Source organism: Lonchura striata, chromosome 1 (assembly GCF_050655825.1).
Source record: "Lonchura striata isolate lonStrDom1 chromosome 1, ASM5065582v1, whole genome shotgun sequence".
Classification (NCBI taxonomy): Eukaryota; Metazoa; Chordata; class Aves; order Passeriformes; family Estrildidae; genus Lonchura; species Lonchura striata.
The window spans coordinates 67,760,120-67,775,643 of NC_140703.1; the positions used below are offsets into that span (position 1 = coordinate 67,760,120).

Sequence of the window (15,524 nt, forward strand, 5' to 3'; positions counted from 1 at the left end):
AATAGATATAAGCAAGGACTTTGACCAAATGCTATCAGTATCTTCATATTTTATTGTCCTGCACAATTTTCTACTGAATTAGAATCCAAAGTAATTCAGAAAGGAAATACCAGTACAAGGTCAAATCTCCGTGTTTCACTACACAATGTATGTAACTAAAAAAAATTTAAAGCTGCAAGTATTTTATTCTTTCTGCACTGCTATGCTTCTTGAGATGGCTGCTTAAAAGACTGACATAGAACATGACAATTTCTGATTTAGAGCTTGTTTTGAAATAGCAGTCTTTGGTGAATATTTACATTTTAAAACTTTATGATTTCAGTATTTTTCACATTAAGCACTCTGGATGCTTAATACTTTGCTGTGTCATGGAGATGTTAATAGTTTTCTCATATGTGTAAAATGATTGAGTAATCCCAAAGGATTGGTGTTATCTGGTGCAGACTGCACTGAAAGACCTCACAAAACATTCTTGAAAGAGAAGTATGAGCCCTTCCCTAACACTTTCCCGGCTCATTTCCCAAATACTGGCAATAGTAAAAAATAAATATTTGCATTTTTGTTATCCTTGGTTTTGTTACACATCCTACCAGTGTCAGGAAACACACTGGCAGTATTATAGCCTTGAAGGTATTATCATATAAAAATCGTTGTTCAACAGCTTCCTTGAAAGAGACATTCTTATCCCATTAGACTGACAAACTGTGCAGATATATGTGCACTTTGCTAAATTATATCAGGCTCTGGGTTGTTTTGGGGATTGGACATAACACGCTGACACCACCGTCATTAAGGTACTGTGCATCTGCTTCTTTGGCAGAAAAAAATTCCAGTTCCAACTGCACATTTCAAGAGCTAAAGTAGTAATTCACACTGTAGTCTGTAAAAATGAAATGTTCACCCCCTCTGAGAAGGGAACACAAAATAGCAGACAAATTGGTGAGATTGTATTTTGTAATGGAGAAACACCCTGAGAATATCTCTTCTTTCCACTACAAAGGTGCATCTTATCTTACGCTGCAGTGAATTCTGAGGCTATGGAAGACAGAGACATCATCTGTCACCAAATTATTGTGCATAGAGATTTGAAGGCACAGTGGAGAATGAATATGATGATTAACACAAGATTGAAAATATGGAAACTCCTGGCCTTTCATAACACAGTTGATGCTGATTAGAAGTCTTTAATCAAATAAGTGATGTGTTTTCATTATTCACTGTAAATTGACTACAGTAACAAGACCTGTGAGGTATACCTGATGCTCAAAATAATTATGAGGTATTTTATTTTATAGACTAGCAAAATTTTAATGATGGTTTAATCAGTACCTTTAAATAACATTCCTAATATAATATATATAGTTGTATTTAATAAAAAGGTTATTTCTCTCAAAAATTTGACAATAATGTTTCAATTCACATAAAATATTAATGCAAACATATCATCATGTTTTCCATGTTGTTCAATGAGAGGCGTTCAATTTAAAAGAAAAGGTATAACAATGCAGGATGGTGTTTTCGCATTTTCATATCAAAATACCTGTACAAGTAGCTAAAATAATCTACCTTCAGAACATATGTGATTAATTGTACTAAATTATAAACCTGAAAATCTGTATTCTGGATTACCATAATCCAATATCTTTTTCAGTCATTGCCTTTTTTTTTTAGAGGGAGGGCTTGTCTTCAGCTATAAAGTCTCACCTCAGCTTCTCAGGTCAGATCCTGGATTTGATGAACTAGTGATCTGTCTGACAGCCTGGGATCTAGGAGACATGGGTAAATTTCTCTCATTCCACAAGCCTTTATAGTGTCATGAGGAGACTGCTTAGGTGTGTCTGTAGCTGGCAATAGGAAGGTGAGCTGGAAGTCCCTGAGCTGCTCTAGAGGGGGTAGTGCGCAAACATTTATGTGGAGATGACAACTGGGATCCCAGACGCAGCACAAGTGTCTCAATGCAGCACTGCCTGGGGAGGAGAGTTGGGAGCTTCCCATGCTCACACAACTCTGCAGCTTCTACTTCAGCCTTACATAAATTATCTCTGGCCTGTGGTGAAGAAATACAAGAAATACTTGATCTCCCTTTTCTGCGCTGTCGTGGAGACACTGATGTGAACCACCTCTCTGCATAGTAATGTTAAGGACTTCTCTCCAGATTCAGGAAACCATACACGTTGGAAATGGAAAGTGCTCAAATCTCATTCTCTCTTTTTTTTTTTTTTCCTGTTGCTCTGGTTGTTGTTGTACAATTTAAAAATTTGATTAACCCCAAAGAGAACAGCTTATGTATACCAAAAGTCCAGGCACTTTCTGAAAGCACAAAAACCCTCCATAAATAAAATAGCAGGGAGTAAATTGTGAAAGGCCTGTCCCTGCCTTCTTTAGTGTTATTTTAACATCCATGTGGGAAAATGCTGTTAACCAGGGTAATGGTATGAGTTCATCCTTCAGTAAAGACAAAGATATTTCTGTAAAGACCTTAAATCTTAATTGTATAAACTAGCAGCTAACCCAGTTTTACTCTGATGAGTCACAGGTCCTATTAGATGACAAGTTCTACAGTAATGGTAGTCTCTCACATTTCTTGTGAAATTTGTAGGATATTTGGAGTTTTGGTCACTTTTCATAGCTTTATTATGCCATTCTCAGCCCAGAAGGTCAACTACCTCAGCTTTAATCTAGTATCATGGCCATAAAATGCGGTTAAATTTTATTTATGGATCAATCTATGTAACTTTACATCATGGAATAAAATAATATTATTTCCATTTGATTGAGATTCTTTAGGTGTGTGCACTGATTAAAATTACTTGCCCAAACAATACAAAGGCAAAGATCAGTCTACATACTAAGTCTCACTGCATATCTTAACCATAAGACAAATACAGAAACTGAATTTGAGTAACATAAATTGTTCTGGTCACTATTTAAAAAGTTATTTTCATACTGTTTTATAAAATGCTTTTTCCAAACACACCATTTGTTCTTTTATTGCAAAACTCTCTCTGTAAGAACTCATATTAAATAGAATTAACTTCCCACATAATGGTTTCATAAGATACTGTTTACTCCAAACAGAACACTGTTCATATGACAGAGCCTATTCAGTCACTTTACTTTTGAGGTACTAAAACCTGCTACTTCAGTTTATTTTACGTTTCTTTCTTACATTTAAAAATGAGGCAAATATTTACTGTAACATTAAAAAACACACTACTACATCTTTCTTTTTTTACCTGGATAATCTCTTTAGATATCTGGCCTTTGAACCAAGTCAACACATGTTGCCAATATCTAGTGTTTACATCCACTGGATGTGTTATGCTAGTTCATGTAATATCTATTTGTTTGCCAAATAGAACTATATTCTCTCATGAGAGCAGAAGTGAACGTAGAATCCCATTTACTCAAATTCATGCAGCAGCTACCTTATCTGTTGCGGGGTTTTTTTGTTTGTTTTGGTTTAGTTTTTTTTTTTCTTTTTTTTTTTGGTTAGGTTTTTTTTTTTTTTTGCGATGTACTGCACAGAATTGTAGCACAATTCTGTACAGTTTTTACTGGTACAAAGGTATCTTGAACCTGGCTTTATTTGGCTACAGCAGAAAACTGACAGCTTTTCCTGACTACTTGCTTTTTTATTAAAAAACACCCACTGAACAACAACATATAAATAGGATGTCTTAGGATGATATTTTAAACTTAAAAATAAATTGTAATTGCATCCTAATTGGTAAACAGATTTTTCTTCAGCATCCTAATATGAAAACCAGATATCAACAATATCAAATATAAGTGCATTCAGAGATTCATAGTACTAGAGTTTTACTCAGTAAATGAACTGTTTATTTGAGAAAAACACACATTTAGTTGTCTGGCTTTAATTGTGTGTAGTTTTTCTGCTGATGGAAGAGTTGCATATGATAAAGGGAGAAGTTTAATTTTACAGAAAATTATTTCATTTTTCCAACGGAGGGCTCTCAATAAGCCCATAAAGTCCATTCCACAGCATATACATTTTTGGAAGTATTAAGTGTGGTTGCCTTGAAATATTCACTCTTGAATGTGTTCATTTGCATTATTACATTTAGAAGCCTTGGGGCTTTATCACTTCCTTTTCTTGAAATGGCACAGTAATAAGGAAAAGTGGTTATGCTTATCACCACACATGAGTCAAACACCTTCTATATTAACAAAACATAATTTTTTCCACTCAATGAATGGGTGTGTGATGTTTCATACACATGTCAATATTAGTATTACTTTGCCTGGTGAAGAAATCATTTTATTTAACAGGATGTATGACTGGAAGTAAATGAGGAGAAATTCCCGTTTACACTTTAATGAGCAGGGACAATGCAGCATGTCAAAACCATGCATTCACTATAATTTAGGAGTAAAAGTCATACGATTTTATACAAACAAACCATACCACATTTTAAGTGACTTGAACCTCACAAAAAATCACTGTATAGTAAGAGCTGTGTACATGTTTCCTGGACTAATACCTACGAATACCCTAAGTATTCTTCTAAAGGAAATCTCAACAAAGAAGAAAATAAGCAGATCACCTGATGGTTTGATACTGAAAAGATAATCTATGTATCTGTGACAGCCTCATTCATTAGCTTTTGATCCTGTCAAACAATAAATATAACCTTTAACCTTGTATATGTAATGAATAAAACTTGAACCTACACTGTCTAATCAAATGAGAGGTGCAATATATTCCACTGCTCTGGCAGATTCCATGCCCATGAACCCTGGTTTAAATCCAAAACTATATGTAAAAGGAAAATCATCAAAAAGCTTTCAGAACAAAATTTCCAAACACCTAAAAGGAAAAGGACAGAGGAATTTTCAGACTAATATTTAAACATAATTCTTCTGAGAGAACAAGTAACATCTGGATGTAAAAATACCACAATAAGGAGTGCCACATAAAATCAGAATGAAATGGAATGGAAAGAAAGGACAAGCTACATGTTCAATATGGCTTTGCACAAATGTAAATATTTAAGTTTGAACTAAATGCAAAAGTGCATGTTTTACTCCATTACTGACATTCTAAGCAAGACAAACACCCCTAATTTCATCTCCAAAAATCATATTAATTGCATTTGATATGTATGTTCACTTAAAAGTTGTGATATCACAAAGGTGGTGTATATATACACCTGTATATATTTCTGTATATACCAAAAGCCTGGAAGCCAAACAAACATTTAAAATTTTGAAAAATTGTGTAGTCAGTTATCAGAACTGACACTGGAGTATTGTATGAACTTCAAGCAAGAATACACAAAATATTTTTTAAAAGCTAGATTTAGCACCTACATTTAACTACAAAAACTATTTTAAACTAAGAAAACAAAGCATGGTAGGTGACTTTTCATTTCATTACTTTTGTGGGCTTTTACCAATATATGCAATAGTGTTAAAATTCTAAATAATACCAAAACATTTTTTGAGGACTATAAATTGCTAAATAGCAAGGACAGAGGCTTTGTGAAACTAAGGAGGGCAAAATTTACAGGGAGACAGAAGGTCAGGACCTGACAAAGGAGATTTTGTCCATCAACAGTTTAGCTGGAGGTTCTGATCTGCCATCAAATCTGCAGAAACATGTCTCCATTGCAGGGCAAAATCTGACAGAAGGAAGTTGCTCCTCATGGAAAATATACTGAGTGGGCCTGCCCCAGAGGTCTGGCTGAGGCTTGATAGCACAACCTCCTTCAGTATTGTTAACAATAAATTACTAACTCCTGCTTTTAAGCACCAGACTACTCAGGATTCACCTCCATGAAAAGAAAAGAAGGGACTCACAGATACAGGACACTATCGAAAATTAACACAGAATTGACAAGGCAATACCTCAGAGACATTTGAATTTCTAAAATTTTTACTGATAATGCAAAAATGGAAACAGGATGCAAGTAACTCTGAACAGCCCAAGTCAGGCATTCCATACAAAACGGCCACTATATTCTGAAATAAATCATTAAACTATTTTTCCTTTTAAAACCATGGTGAAATGAAATCTATCAGATATTACTATAATGAACACTGCAAAAAATTGACAATTACAATTGACAACAACCCTAATCATCCTGAGGTATTCCACAACAGTTTATAAATTTCATATGTGTTTTCTCATACATCCATGGGATAAATGGAGCCCAGATATTGCCAGAAAGAAAAGGTAATTTTCCTTGACTAGTTCTGTGTAGGCTTTTCAGAGGTCAAAACCCTAGGTGTTCCAGAGGAAACCACCGATAGATTTTGATAAATTTTTAAATTGGCAAGAAAATGTGCACATTGCATGGATTTTTGATGAAAAATAAAGAGCCGTGGACTTGATTTTACATTTCTTTTTGAGGAGAGCACTAATAACAGCACAGTGATGCTTAATAAGCTATACATGCACTAATTCCATAATGAGTCTTTACTAACTCATGAGTAAACCAAATCTACACTACTTCCTATAACAATTACATATTTTAGTAGGTTACTATAAAAATTTGGATTGAACCAAACTAAATAGCTAGAGAAGGGCTCATGAGACACTGTCTAATCTTGTTGCACTTCACCACATGCAGTGCTATTAATATGTCCAGAAAGTGAGTTTGAGAGATTTTGAAAAGTGTAAGCACCTTAATGAAAGGTTTATCTTTCTGAACAACTCTAAACCAGCAATACTTTTATACATGCTAGGGAACAAGCCAGTGTAAAATGATCACAGGTCTTTTTTTAAGTCACGTCTGTGGATCTTTTATTGCTCTTGGCACAGATTTCAATGGTGTTACACAACTGAAAAACACATTTGTGAAACATACCTATAATACTGTGAAATGTCAGAAGTTTTACTTGACCTAATGGAAGTATCAAACAATTTATTTCCTTTTGAGGCATACTGTGAATGTACTGTAAATTCTGGGTTTATTTGCTTATTTATTATTTTTATTTGTCTAAGAATATAAAGAGAGTGTAAACGTAGGTGTCTCTATCCTCTATTATGAATTCAAGTCCTACTCAAATTATTTTGGATGCCTTACAAAAGCAGGCTTCCAGGAATGGTTACAACACATCTGGAGGTTTCTGTAACCACACTCTTTTTTCCAGCAGAGATGAATCTGTCAAATATTCAGGGCAGGATGTCTCCATTGCTCCCCAGGATGTGTACTTGCAGGGAGAGGAGGAAAGAAATCCAGACTTAAAGCATAAACCCCAGAAACACTCATGTCTGCCCAGCAGCAGAAGGGAATGCAGGGTCTGCAGCACAGGACTGAGGAACAGGCCCTGGGGGTCATTTTCTCCTCTCCAGCCTCTCTCCTAAAGGCAATGAGTGACAGCTTCCTGTGGTTTTGAACCTCACTGAATTTGTACTGCCCCCTCTTGACTGAGGAGCTGTGGTAAGGATGCAGGAAAGCTGACACACCAGACAACAGAAACCTCACACTGGGGATGTTGCAGGACTATGCACTATCCTGATACCTTCTCTGGCAAGAGAGTGCATACAATTTCTAAGTTGATAGCAAACAGGAATGATACTTCCCACAACTCAGTTTCAAGACCTCTTTTTTTTGCCTTTATTTTAGCTGGCCAAAAGTAGAGCCTCTCCATATGTTTCTGCTGTGCTTGGCCAGGACAGACCTTCCCTGCAGTCTTAAAACAACCAGAGTACCAGCGCTGGATATTGATGACAATGTGGTGCCATTAGAGAAAAAAAAGCATTAGGATGTTTTTTATTGTAAAGTACTAAGTGCCTAGATCTGGTTGGGCAGAAAAAAACCCAATAAATAACAATAAGGACCAGATACTCCAGAATCTAAAATACAAAATATCTCTTTACTAACTATTAAATCAAAAGAAGATGATGATACTATATTACTATTCTAGTCACTGCAAAATAAAGTGATATTCATCAAAGCTTTTTATTTCCAAAGGATCAGCTTTTATAAACTAAGAGGCATAATTAGTGAGATCAAGTGGTCAGATGCACTTCTGTTCCATACATTAGAAGGTACAGAGGAGTTGCAGATTTGCAGATTTGGAACCAGATAAGTCAGGGACATGGAAGCAGCATAATATAGAGATTCAGTATAAAATAATTCTAAAATAGAAACATCTATTTCAGACTTTTGTGAGCTTAAGACCTTACTTAACCAGATATAAATATAAAACAAAATGTATTTCTAAAAGGGCTGGCTGACTGTTCTTTAACAAGAATGAAGCATACCTTTGAAAGATCTCTGAAGTTGCCTGGAAGGGTCAGATCTAACTCTTCAGACTCATAGTTTGTTAAAACCCACGGAAATACAGGGTATTGGTTCAGATCATTGTATGTTCGTCCTATTGAAAAAGAAAGTTTTAATAATTAGGAAATAGTGTCCACTTGTGCAGCTAGAAAAAAATGTAGTGGTTACATTTTTGCATCACATGTTCCCAGTTCCCACCACTTTGAGAGAATCAGGTATAAATCTTCCAGACAAAAGCAGCCATTTAGGTGCACTTATCTTGAACCAGAAGTCAACACACAAACTAAAATAATATAAAAAGCAGAGTATCTTTTAAGATGAACTAAAATGCACCATATGCCAATAAACACTTTATTTTTTATTTCCATTAAGATATTTTTATAGCATGAATGTAGAAATCAAAAAGAACTAAACTATTACTTTCCTAGCAACGTCATGAAGTATCATAGCTAGCAAAGATAAAATGAGACTTCAAACAGCAAGGGTATAAATTTAAGGTTTGCTAATCCATCATTCCTGTATGGTTCTTCTTCACTGAAGAAATGCTGAGATTCCATGGCAACTGTGGAGTCAAAGTGATGAAAGTCATGTTTGCTGTAACACTATTTTTTAATCACTTCGAAAATTTAAAAATAGTTGTCTCATGTAAAAGACAGAGCTGACTACACCAGGCCACTCTCTTCAATCATGAAAGAAACACTGCTGTCATCCCAGCAGCTCAAATGTGCAAAAACCATCTATAGATACCATTTCAAAAGAACAATCATCAACTGCAATGAACTAAAAATTATGAATTCATCACAAAGAAAAGTGTGTTTGAGAAAGGCCATTATTTTTGTATTCTCTAGTATTTAGTAGAATCTAACATTTCAGTGACAAGACAAATGAAATTTCTTAGTACAGAATTGTCCATCCTATTGCTATCGTGAGAACCACACAATATGCAGCATGAGTCTTAAAAAACAACATCAGGTCATAAATATATGTGTACGTGTATTTATATAATATAATTAGCAGACTGAAATAATCCAGGTTAACAATTCCCAGTCCTGCAACAGATTTACAGCCCTGTCTCACTAACTGCTTCCTTCCACATTCTGGACAGATTCCTGGGGTACAAAACCTGGCGCAGGAAAACACAGACTTCCTTGTTCTGAGTAGCAGTTGCAATTCTCCACAAAAATATCACTTCTGCCTTAATGAAATGCGAAACTTTCACTGCTCTTCAAGCACCTTATTTTTTCAACAGAAGTTGATGAACAAAAAGCATGTTTTTATTTTGTACATAGTTTCACTGAATAATATTCTTAATAATTGTGTGTCCTCATATTTACACTCTGAAAACATAGATGTTAACAAGAATACAAAAAAAAATTAAGGTGCAAATGCAACTTTGTCAAACAAGCAATTCCAGCATTGTGCGCTACATACACAAATAAAGATGGATAGAAACAAAACAATTTCTTCTTTAATATCAACAATGAATGAATGAATGAATGAATGAATGAATGCAAAACAACTCTTTTGTTGAACATGAATATGTCAAACAACTGTATCAAAGAGTATACCAGAATTTATCCTTGTAAGGGAGGAAAAGGAAAGGTATGCCCTGCTAGAATATTTATTCTTTTAAATAGAATTAAAGGAGGGCGCTCTATATGTTTTGTAGGAAAACAAATCTGCCTCATTTTCTATATCCTTCAAATCAGAATATTCTTTTCTTCTTTGGCAAGGGTTTAATTGCATATGACTTGCAAAGTTTCTTGAGATTTTCAAATTTAGGGTGCTTTAAAATATGGCCTCTATAAAACTACCGCTTCATACAATAAATGTTTTTCTTTCCAGAATTCTCATCAGAATTTTTAAGTTAACAGAAGAGCATGCAAAATCTTTCAAATAGAAAGACATTTGTGTTTATGCAGAGAGCTGACTAAAAGAACCTTGAGATCCAGGAAGAGAATGAGTGAGAGGACTGTGGTCAATTACAAAGCATAAGCAAAAATTAAGATTCTGCAGAATGAAAATTTGTATGGAAAAGAGCTCATAGTAATAAAAATCTTAAACCGTATCCATTTTATAGAAGTATTTAAAAGTGAGAACATCCTTTTGCAAAATTTTGAAAGGAAATGTAGGGTCATAAAAGATTATGCTTTATTTTGAAATTGAGATTTTTTTCATATTGTGATTTCATTTAATTTTGATACTTATTTCATTCATTTCATACTAATTCAATTTCAATATTCAGTCCACAAGATTTTGACTGTTTATTCCTGTTCCATATGGGAAAATCATAAATATGTGAATAGGGCAAGGAAAAAGCAATCCTGAGCCTCACTAGTGTATGAGTTCTCTTTTTCTGAGGGGTTACTTATAGTATAGACACATGAAGAAATTATCATGTGACATTAGCTCCATGTCAGAACACTGCAGTAACTCCTCTGTGCAGTTTTTTACCCCACAGTGAGAAGTAATTTGAAGCAGCTTCTCTCTCAGTTTAGTTAAGTTGCAAATAATGAAGCCTTCAAGATTATGTATTTGGTAAATATAAGCCTTGTGAAAAAACTTAAAATATTCTCTTATCTCCTACTTCAATTTTTATAAAACATGTTTTATTTATGAAGATAGTAAATACTAAGAATATTCTTAATTTGTTTAATAAAAAAGTTAGTGATCTGTTTTTTTCAATCCAACAATTTCCTCCTTAATATCAACAAATAAAACTGACTTGAGAAGATGAACCTAATTTAAATTGTGAAAGGAGACCAAACCTACAAAGTAAGACCACACATCTCTACTTATCTGAGCAGAGGACAGTGATCTAGGCCTATAATGGGATTACAAATCCCTAATTCTAAACATGCATAAATATTAGTGGCTTCACTTTATTAGAAATGCTGTCTTGATCTGTTCTGGCTTCACAATTGATTATTTTCAGAGTAAAGTCAGCAGATGAATATACTTAGACATTTTATCAATTGTCTGGTGCTTCCAACAAGAATTATTTGGTCCTTTCTTTAGCTAAATAAATATAGAACATAAACCTGTAAGACTATTGGTAGTCCCTATATCTTTTCAGAGCCTTCAGATTTCCCCTCAAGTAGGCTTACAGAGATTAATACTAAAGGCTGAATATTAAATATCGCAAGCCCTGTGACACTAATCTACTTGAACAATAAAAATGAGGCATAGTAAATGAGATCTCAGAAATACTGGATATGTTTCTTCATTAAAAAAAAAAAAACTTTTTAATTAAACCATCCAATTTAATGTTTTTATATGGCACTTTAGTTTCTAAGGTAAAGTGAGCTAGAGACAGCTGACAAAGAAATTATAACTGCAATTCCTTGGTGAAAATGTTAATGACAGCAAAATATTGTTTAATTAGATGATTGCAGCATCTGGATTAACACTCTTTAAGAGCGATGTTCCTGTGCTTGTCTGCTTCTTCACACTTTACAGACATTTTGTCATCTCTAGGTCATTAGGAAAGAATTTTTAATGATTTTTCTGGAAGTAAGTAGTTCAAGTTACATCTAATTAGATGACAATAATAAGCCCAACACATGCAGTAGCTAAATATATACATAATTAACCAGTGAGGGCTTGTACATCACAGAGTAAAAAAGTGGAAAATGCTAAACAGGCAAAAAAAAAAAAGGTGAGGGGAAGAAGTTCATCTGAATTTATTACCTAATTGAGGATGTAATTTTTTTCCATAAACCTTTAAAAATAATCCCTGTCCACTACAAGAAATTACTCACAAAAATTATGGATGCAATTATTCTTCATTTATTTTAAAAGCAGTGGCATGTAGGATTTAAAAGAATTAAAAATCCAATAAATACAAATGCAAGTACACGTTTAATGTACTGCAATTTGAAATCAAACATCAGAAATTAGTTAAATACTGAGAAATAAATTTGAAATCTACACTTCTAGCTAAACCAGTGAGCACTGCAATGATATTAAAAAACAATTTCTTGTTCTCACTCCTCTTGATACCTTTTGCTGTAGTGGGATTACTTTTAAGCACTCTTTTTAATAATCTTTTAATTGAGAATAGTAAAAATTCCTTGTTTCCTGTATCACCCAGAGGGTTCAGTTGACATATATGCTGGTCCCATGCAGAGAGGATAATTAGTATAATCACAGCAAAAACAAAAGGATCCCTGAGAATAAAGCAGGTAGAGGGAGGAGGGGGGAGGTGACCAGGAAGGCTTATGTCTACAGCCAGGACAAAAACCAGGGCCATGGAGAGTATAACACTAAGACTGATTGATAAGTAGCAGAGTGCAGTGTTTACCTTTGGGAGGAATGCCCATAGCTGTAAACATGATGAAATACGCTCGAGCCAGAAAAGAGGGCAAGAAAGAGGTGAAGAGCTTGGAGACAGAAGAGGGAGGTGAGAAAATAGCTGACTAGAGGGCCAGAGAAACAGGTTGAAACAAGGCCTTAGAGAGTTTTGAAGATGGAGACAGATTTGGAACTGAAATTGCAATGAGACATAAGGCCAACACAAATGCCAGCAATCAGACAGGACTGGATAGGAAATTATCTAGAAAGAGATCTTTGAGAGCTGAAGTAGAAAATTATTAAGCATATGTAATCTGTGAGCACAGATCACAGCAGAAACAATTAATCTAAACATGAAGCATGGCAATGTTTCTAGGGGGTAATAGGATGATGTAAGAATTAAAGAAAATGTCATAGAATGATGGATTTTTTTCAAGAGGATACTTCAAATATTAAGGACATATAGAACAGCTGGGGGCCATGCTTCTCAGGACAGACATGCCAGCATGCCAGGGAGAGATTTAAGAAGAGATTAACGTTATGTATTTCAGCAGTTCTGTTGCACAGAGACCAACCAGTGTAATTATCAGTATTAATAAACAGGCAAAGGACTTCTTGTGGGAAAGGACCCAACTGCATGATGTCACAATGAGAGACATAAACTGGTGTCAGAACCCTCACTTCTGAGCATCACTCTTCCACGGCTACTGCTTCTTGTGTAATTTCAGAGGAGGAGCACAAAGAAATGAGTGCTTTCTAACTTTTCTGCAGAGGGCTGGAGACTAATTAAGCACCATTGTAAGAAAAAAAGGGAAGCTAAAAAGAATGGGCAAAAGATGTACTAAACCACTTTGTTAGTGGACCTCTATTTGGATAAGAAAAAGCAATGAAGTGACCTTACCTATCACCCACATACCAGTAGATAATACACAATTTTTATGTGTCAAACCGCCATGTTTCTGAGTAAGCTACAGCTCAAATTTGCTGAATAAGCCAGTAGGTGCTTAATGGCAACATTAATTAAAAAAAAAAGAGGATGGATATATTTCTCAATATATCCAATAGCTGAAAACAATAATACTGTTAGAGAATAAGATGCTGCTTAAATAAACAATTATATTCTAAAACTAGGTCATTGCTGCTATGCTAACAATTACTGGCAAAGAACTTGTAACTTATAAGTGGATATTTCTTATGGAATCTCATTATAAAGGAGTATAATTACGACTGTAATTGGAAATTGGATTTCCAAGAAGAAAGAAAAGAAAGTACATGTTTACTTAGGAAAGGAGGTCACAAGTATATTCAGTACTCTATTTTTGTGTACAAAGTAGAAAATTCTGTATTTTCTTCTGACTGCTGAGGATCCTGTCTATGGTGCATATAAGACTTTGTGTCTGTTTAGTACAGGTGTACTTGGACAGTTATCAAAACCAGGGCAACAAGTTAGTAGAGTTTCTTCTCTTCCAGTACTGTATTTCTGGTAGAGTTATTAATTTTGTTAGTGCTTCATCAAAAAACACCTTTTTGAGGAACACCTTTCAAAAAGACTTACAGAAATGCAAGCACAGCTGTAAAAGCAGTGGTGTCACTCAGGCTGCTTCACAGCTCTCAACCCTGCAGTTTCCCAGATCTCAGGCCCTGGTGATGCAAGGTCATGCAATGATGGAGTCAGGATCAGCTTGGGGATGTGAGAACTTCTAGACTTTCTAACATATATTTCTTTTTAGATACTTTCTTCCCTTGTGTCCAGACTTTGAGCTCATGTGCACTCTATTGTGGGTGGGTTTCTGCCTTGCCAGGAACTTTATGAGATTCTTAGCAAATATCCCAAAGCATTTCATGTGTTTTTGGAACTGAGCTTTCTAGATGAAGTGCAGACTTCATTAAAACTACAAAATCTGGTTGATCTTCCAAAAAATAACTTGAGGGGATTTTTTGCTTCTGTCAAAAAGTTGGAAAATTTTGGGTTTTGTTCCAAACTGGAATAAAGACCTTATTGTAATATATAGAATTGCCTGTTGGGTTTCAGTCAGATTTCATTCTCTGATGTTATTTTCAGAAAAGGTTTTGTGTGTGTCATTGGCAAGTTCATCTACCAAGGATAAATTATATTCTAATTTTTTTAAAAAATCATATACTGCTGAAACATTTTATGAGATGGTAGACAATTCTGAGAAATGAGTAAGGCATCCTATGCAATTAACCAATTGAACATGAACAAATGAGATTTATCTATAAGAGACTGATACCAACAAATCTACTAGAAATTAAATGCCTTGAGTCAGAGAGACAGACACTCCTAGGGATAGTTTTTTCAAATAGGACAGAAATTCAGGGACACACACAAAAAATAACAAATAGTGAGTAATCCTTCAAACCTTGGCCATAGCAGGTGGAACCTGGAATGCTAATATCAAGCCATCCTGCTACAAGGCAGATGAGTGACATTAAATGACCTCAAGAGAATCCTGTCTTGTACAATCAGCCCAAGTGTTTGGCTATAAATCCTGCCCAGCAGTACTAGTATCAAACCACAGGTAAAAAAATATTTTTGTTGAGACCTCTGAGAAACTCTGAGGGAAACCATTCAGGCTGAAGCTTTTAACTGGTAGATATTTTAGTATAAGTGTTACTGCAATTTCTAAAGGACTTCAGACATAATGCTGTGTTTCAGGTTTGAATGCTTTGGTGAGATACCTAAAAAAAATGACCTCAGAGTTTTGAAACTATTAAAAATTTTTAAAAAAATTATATTGAAATGGCTTATCTTTTGTCTACTCTCATTTAAAGAGCTTAAATTCACTGTTCACAGAACAAATGAATACATAAAAAGGAAATTACCAGCGAAGGACAGTTCTGTTGATAATGTACTAGACAAGGACTGAGGGGACCTATGCGAACTTCCCAGTTCTCCAGTAAATCCTCCAAGTTAAGTGAGGCAGCCAGGGAACCAGCAAGGGTCCACCTGCATTT

At 34.8% G+C, this 15,524-nt stretch overlaps 1 protein-coding gene across 17 annotated transcripts in view; it reads right to left on the reverse strand.

The window, feature by feature from the left end:
• NBEA (neurobeachin) overlaps positions 1-15,524 on the reverse strand; it is a 450,877-nt gene that overhangs the window by 73,573 nt on the left and 361,780 nt on the right. For all 17 annotated transcript variants that reach the window (XM_085579109.1, XM_085579166.1, XM_085579149.1 and 14 more), the window contains one exon: positions 8,237-8,349. In XM_085579109.1, coding sequence (XP_085435235.1) covers positions 8,237-8,349 — 113 coding nt within the window. The remainder of the gene's footprint in view (positions 1-8,236; positions 8,350-15,524) is intronic.